General features: G+C 44.1%; 1 protein-coding gene and 1 long non-coding RNA gene across 5 annotated transcripts in view; one reads left to right on the top strand and one right to left on the bottom strand.

The window, feature by feature from the left end:
* Positions 1 to 318: 318 nt before the first annotated feature.
* LOC115524211 lies at positions 319 to 5732 on the bottom strand. The gene is made up of 3 exons (XR_003971978.1): positions 5195 to 5732; positions 2433 to 2521; positions 319 to 800 (listed from the first exon to the last, which is right to left on the bottom strand). It is a non-coding gene; the product is annotated as an uncharacterized LOC115524211 (long non-coding RNA).
* A 243-nt stretch (positions 5733 to 5975) lies between these two features.
* TNIK (TRAF2 and NCK interacting kinase) overlaps positions 5976 to 6997 on the top strand; it is a 396007-nt gene continuing 394985 nt past the window's right edge. For 2 of the 4 annotated variants that reach the window (XM_030330590.1, XM_030330591.1), the window contains exon 1: positions 5976 to 6405. In XM_030330590.1, the coding sequence (XP_030186450.1) occupies positions 6349 to 6405 (57 nt within the window). In that variant the 5' untranslated portion in view covers positions 5976 to 6348. The remainder of the gene's footprint in view (positions 6406 to 6997) is intronic. The other 2 variants (XM_030330587.1, XM_030330588.1) reach the window with 2 other exon arrangements.

The following is a 6997-nucleotide window of genomic DNA, read 5'->3' as shown; positions in this document are numbered from 1 at the left end:
GATAAGATCATTTTAGTTATAAGTTATCATTATTTCATTTTTACTTTGTGAATCAGCAATGATAAAGACAATGAATAGTTTTAATTTTTATTTCCTGTAACAAGAAGTATTTGGTTACAAATAACAGAATACGTTTGGGGCACCTGGGTGGCTCAGTCGGTTAAGCACCACTTTGGCTCAAGTCATGATCTCATAGTTTGTAGGTTTGAGTCCTGCATCAGGCTCTCTGCTGTTAGCTCAGAGCCTGGAGCCTGCTTCGCATTCTGTGTCTTCTCTCTCCCTGCCTCTCCCCCACTCACACTGTCTCTCTCTCTCAAAAATAAAACAGATAAAAAAATATAACAGAATACTCAACTAATGGTGGCTTAAACAAAATGAGAAAAACCTATGTCTCATGAGAAGGAGTTCAGACAGGTTGCCCCTGGATTAGTTAATTGAGTGGCTCAATGATGTCATTAAAGATCCAGATGCTTTTCCTCTTTTGTTTTCTTTCCCAAGTTCATCCTGACCTGCTAGGGAGATGGCTGTTATAGCTGTAGCAATTATGTCCACACAAACCCTGTCTGAAGACAATGTATTAGTTACCCCTTACTGTATAACAAATCAAATGGCTTAAAACAACAGTAAAATTCATGATCTCTCATGGTTTCTGTGGGTCAGGGATTTGGGAACAGCTGGATTGAACTGTCCTAGTTCAAGCAGGAACTTCACGAAATTGCAGTCAGAGCCAGCTGGAATTGCAGTCATCTGAAGGCTTGATTGGGCTGGAACATCCACTTCAAGGCAGCTCACCCACAAGTCTGGCAAGGGGCATGAATGTCCACAGGATGTGATGAGTGACTCCCCCTAGAACAGTGATCTTGCCTGACAGGAGACATCTAACAATATCTGGAGATATTTTTGGTTGTCACAACTGGGAAGGTGTTACTGAGAGCTAGTGGGTAGAGACCAGGAATTCTGCTAAACATCATACACTATAGGGTAGCCCCCTACAACAAGAGTTATCAGACCTAAAATGTCAATAGTGTTGAGGTTGAAAAACATGGCGTTCAAGCATATGAACCAAGAAAACAAGGTAAAAGCTGAAATGCCTTGTATTACCCAGCTGTATTCTATATTAGAGGGACCTACACGGGGGTGGAGATACCAGGAGGTGAGGCTTGTTGGAAGCCATCTTGGAGAATGGTTGCCACAGGCAGAAAGCTTTTCCTGGCCCTCTTCTCTTCCCTTTGGTCCCTTCTTTTCTTTTTTCAGTTTTCAAACAGGAAAACCATTTTTATAAGACACACCAGACTTTTCTTCACTCCCCTTTAGTCAGTGTTGCAAGATATGTTTGTCCCGTTATCCCATACGTTAGAATGCTTTGTCCTAGCATCCATTGCTGCTGATGAGAAATAGGTGATCTGGTTAGAATTTTCTTTCTATCCCTGATGCTCTGAAATTCCATCATGATATGTTCAAGTGTGGTATTTTTTAACTTATGCACTCTATAGGAGATTTTAGCCTGAAGATACGGGACCATTTTCTATTATTTCTCTGAGTATTCCCTCCTATCTATTCTCTAGATCTCCTATCAGATGAAGGTTGGAACTTCTGGATTTATGCTCCATATTACTTAAATTCTTACTCTGTTGCTACATACTTTCTTCTGCAATTTGGGATCAAACTGGCCCCAATCTTCTAGATAACAAATTCACTCTTCAGTTCAGCTTGAGTCAGTGTAGCATGATGATTAAGAGCTTGAGTTCAAATCCTGGTTCAGTCATTTATTACTGTGTTGCCTTAAGTAAGTTAATTAAACTTTTAAGTCTTCAGTTTACTCATATGTAAAGTGAATATGCTAATATTATTGCCTACTTTGGAAGATTATAAAGATTAAATATGTTAATGCATGAATGCTTAAAGGAGTATCTGCAGCATAGTATTACTTTCTATTGTTCAATCTATATATTCATTTTAAAAATTTCAATTAATATACTAATTATTCATCTAACTGGTTTGTTTGCATAATAACTTGGTTGTTTTATGACTGTAAGGTCCTGTATTATTTTTTGAGGATAAAACATATATGTTATAAAACTCATTTTTAACAGTAACTTTGGGTTTTCAATCTGTTTGTTGATTGGAGTTGGTTCTTCTCTTTCAAAGTAATAGATTTTTAGAAATGATTGGTGATTCAGGGTTGTCTGCTCATCTTAGTGTTTGAAAATCTCATTTGCCTATCTGTGGTGCCAGTTCTATATTCTGAGTGCTTGCTTTGCTGACTGGGGTGGAAAGTGGGGCAGCAAATGTCTTGCAGCGCGGGGGATGCAGGTACTTCACCTTCTGTGCGTGTGTGTGTGTGTGTGTGTGTGGTCTCCTTTCTCCTGGCAATCGGTGAGCAGCTCCTTGGGGTGATACCCGGTCTCCTTGGCCCAAGCACCTATACTTACGGAGAGCATGTGTCAGAGCTGGGGGTGGACATGTGTACCTGCTGATTCTCATGATCTTGCTTGATTTTCTTCATATCACTTATCACCATCTAAAATAATGTTAGTAATGGATTATTTACAATTTTATTATTTGCCTCTGTGAAAGCAAATCTTCAGGACTTGGTATTGTGACTGGCACAGAGTAAATGATTTATATATTTATGGAATGTATGAAAGAGTGGATTAATGGGTTTAGTTACTGTGATGAAAGGCCCAGTTCCTTGTAGCCATTGCCTCTGAGCTTGAAGCCTTCCCAGCTCTCACCCTGGTCCTACCCTGTACCGTTTTGGTTTACAGATCTACTGGCAATCAAATCCTACTTGCTTTATATAATCTAGGAAGTCCTCTGAATTGCTAGACCACTGATACTGTCTTTATTGTCTTCTAGAACTCTAATGAATTTTTTAAAATATACTTTCTGTTATATCTAGGGATTTGTGGTGACAGAAGATATACAGAGTGTGCTTTTAAAAGTTCCACAAGCTGTGTTACTGATTTCCAGTGTTTATTTTAGTTGGAGCATGGATATGGCATTAAATAACATTGAATCTAATAGAGGGAACACAACCCTCTTTGGGATTCTCTCTTTTTTTATAAATATTTTTAAAATATAAAAATATTTCAAATATACAAAAAGATCCAGAGAACAATATAATAAATATGAATTAGTAACTATTCAGATCTAACAATTCCAAACATTTAGCAATATTTGCTAGAGATCTTTTTTCTTTTTAATAAATTAGGTCTTATTGTTGGATCCTCCTTTGTACCTTCCCATTCCACTTCTCCCTTGTCACTGTCCTGAAGTTGATCTGTGTCCTTCCAGCCTATGCCCATGCTTTTTATAGTTGGCTATACATTTACAGACATAAACAGCATATTGTATTGTTTTACAGGCTTTCAAATTGAACATAAATGATATCAGTTCTTTCAATCCTTCAGATTACATAAAGAGGAAAAAATCTCACTTCGGTCAAATTTTGAATGCCTTTTCTGGCATTTATTAACTCCTCTTTTTAACAAAGGAAGAGCAGGCCCTAGGCTAGAAACCTGGAGCAGGCAATGATAGCTAGAATTAAGTAATATTTATTTTCCATTGTATTTATTTTGATGGTTTTCTTTTATTTTTTAGCAAGTATTGCTAGCTTTCCATTTATAGTAGTCATTTATGTTTCCTTTTAAATTAAATAAGAAAAAAAGAAAAGTATGGATTTAGAGAAAAATATTCAGCAGATAATAAATAGTATGGGGGGTTCACAGACATGGCAAAAAAATAGGGATTTGTATTGGAATGGCTGAAATTTGATACACACTTGACCTAAAGGATAAAGTCCAAGTTCCTTAATGGGACATGCAGAGCGCTACCTGATCTGACCTTTGCTTCCCTTCTCAGTCCAGTCACCACTACTACCTAGCCTCCAGCACAAACAGCCTGGAGTTTGCTCCTTCCCTTACTAGCTGAAGGTGGCCTGGCTATTGCAACCTTTCCTTTTATGGTATTTCCTGCATCCATCACTCCCCCCCATCCCCCCCCCCACCACCTCCACCTGACTCTCAGCTCAACCAGTCAGCATCCAGGAAGCCCTCCCCCATCACTGGATTGAACATATAGTCTTCCAATTCTAAATCCAAGGGTGGAATTTAGTGCGTTTCACGGCATCCTCATGGCCTGAGCAGTTTACTAAGGTGGAAGAGACCATTCATCTATCTGTGATGTTTCAGATAAAAATCTGGGGTATAAAATGAAGGTTGTCCATGAAAAAAAATGTTTATCTCATTTTTCCTATGTCTGGAGTTTTAAAAATAGTTACGTTCACAGATCTAAATACCTGATCTTAAATTAATGATTTCTTTCAACATGAGAAAGAAATACATTACTTTGTCATCTAGATTAAGGGTAAAAAAGGGACAGAGAAGGGAAAAATAAGGACCATGATGGGAAATGGTAGGTTTTTTACGTCATTTCTACATGCCTTGGTGGCTTGCTGCCCCTTATTTACTGTCTTAAGCTGGACGATCTTATTAGAAAATGATAGGTCAAATCGAGCGTTCTGAATATAACATGATTAAACGTTTGACATTTTAAGGGCAAATCTAAGTAACTGTGGCCATTGAGATGTTAGAACAATTCTTCAGTTTCATGATCCCCAGTGCATACAGATAAGTACAATAATGTTAACAACAACAAAAAGCAGGGCGCAAACCGAATGCTGTTTCTAAGTCTTCCAGTGTCTGCAGTCCTGATGAACTAACTGCATTGGCTTCCGTTCATTCATTCAAAAGTCCTTTTCTGAAACTGACATTCACACCACAGGATTAAGAAGCCCTCACTGCACTTGGCTAGATGTAAACTCCCATTTTAACAGACGTGCAGATACTGCTGTATTTGGGGGGAAAGTTCAAATTTAGCTTTTCTTCCCATGTATTTCGCGTGGCCAAAGCTGGAGGGGAAGGGGGGGCGGGTAGGGGGGCTGGGGGAAGTGACTTCATACTTTTGATTACGGAATATCATGTTTACCACTGTAAACGTTCAGCCTTGAAATGAGAAAGCGGGTGGAGCGAAATCGCTCTCACCCGGTGCATTTTGTATGTTACATCTCACCCACCAGCTAAACTTTCTCCATCAGTCTGAGTAGGTCAGCCACGAAAACGCTGCCTGAAAGGGAAATGCAGCGTCCTGAGGCGGCGAGTGCTGCCTTACCCCGTGTTCCCTTTGGAGTTACCTGAAGCATTCAGCTCTTGCACCCAGAGAAAAAGCTTCTCGTTTCAATTCGGTCGTTTCCGTGGGGAATTGCGGTACGGGCAAGTCCTGGGTGTGGCGATGCCAACAAGGAACTCAGATGTCCGTTTTCCCGCTTCTGGTAAACCTTCCTAGCCCTTGACCAGCGAGTGACCGGCCCTCGAGACCCGCCTTCCGGGATCCCGGGGGTCGCTGGCTGACCCACCCGCCCCCATTGCAAATCGCTGGAGCGCAGGGTACGAGTGCGCTTCTCCCCCATTCGTTCCGCGCCTGGAGGCGGATCCCCTTCCCTGCACACAAGTCCTTATATGCACCGGTTGCACCAGCCCGCGTTACTCCAGCCCCACAAATAATTAATGGAGGAGGGAGGCCGTCACTCTTGTTTTTTTTTTTTTTTTTCCTTCTGGATTTTTTCAGCGCTAGAGCATTTGAACCGAACCGAAAACCCCCCCAATGCGATTGAGGGCCATTGTGCTGCAGTGCACGAATTGGACACACAAAATAAAGCCCCTTTGCCCCTACGATAAGCACGGCAGGGTCCAGGAACAGCTTTTCAGATCCATCCAGATTAGCCTGCAAAAGCTTGGGCGGAAAGGGTGCGCGCCCTTCCCCCAACCACGCTGGTGCAGAGGGACCGGGTCAGGAAGCGCTGCCTCTCCCCAGTCGGAGACCACGCCTCCTCCGCCTTCCACCCCCCCCCCCCTTTACTCCTCCCAGGAAGCGGTGATAGACAGTTCTGTGTGGTTCTCCACCCCCACCCCCCAGCAGAGTGGAGGAGTTGATGTGTCTCATTATAACAGCCAATGCAGCCGCCATCCACGCACAAGCAAAGAAGCATGTCCCATTTAAATACACCCACGCAGCCCCAGCGCCCTTAGCTGAGCAGGGCGCGCAGCCCACACGCACCGCGGCTCCGGGCTTGGAGATCAGCGCAGGTTGGGCTCCCTGACCCGGAGGACCGACGCGTGGGGGGGATCGGGATCGGGTGCTGTGGGGCCGGGGTGGGCTGGGGAGGCTGGGCCCGGGGCCTCTGGCGCGACACCCGCATGAGGACGCGAGTAAAATAGACCAAGGTGGAATTTCCAAGGGAGAAGCTTCAGGGTGGTTTTGGACCATTTCTCCCGCGAAGAAGTAGACATGGCGAGCGACTCCCCGGCTCGTAGCCTGGATGAAATCGATCTGTCGGCTCTGAGGGTGAGTAGAACATGTTTTCTGATTTCTTCCCAGCGGTTTGTTTCGGGGTGAACGGGCTCGGTGCGTGAACCCGGGCGGAGGCTACTGGGCAGAGGGAGAATGCGACGCGGAGAGAACCTGGCTTCTGGTTTTGATTCGGGGTCCGCCGAGGTGCTCTTGGCTAAGACTCCTCTCAAAGCTGTGCACTACGTGTCCTCCTTTGGTTGTGGCCGAAGCTCCCCAGAGAACCAGTGGAGCTAATGCCAGTTTCATCTTAGACCAGCGTAAGAGCCTTAAAATGAAAGGCTTGTGTGTGTGTGTGTGTGTGTGTGTGCGCGCGCGCGCGCGCGTGGTGTGTGCACACAAGCCCCAGACGGTCGTCTGGTGCCAAGGCGCGAGACCCCACTGCCCCTTTCTGCAAAGAGAGTAACAGCAGCGTGAATAGAAGCACTGGCCACTCACTTTTCCCAGCTACCTGCAAGATGACATTGTGAGCCTGACTGTCCCCACGAAGCCGAACCTGCCGCTCCACGGGGGCAGCTATTGCTGTGCTGGTCTTGTAGATGGCAACTGCCTCCTCTAGCCCCTTTCCGCCTTCTGAGCCCCGACTGCC

This window comes from Lynx canadensis, chromosome C2 (genome assembly GCF_007474595.2).
Source record: "Lynx canadensis isolate LIC74 chromosome C2, mLynCan4.pri.v2, whole genome shotgun sequence".
Taxonomy (NCBI): domain Eukaryota; kingdom Metazoa; phylum Chordata; class Mammalia; order Carnivora; family Felidae; genus Lynx; species Lynx canadensis.
This window is presented reverse-complemented; position numbering and strand designations above follow the sequence as displayed.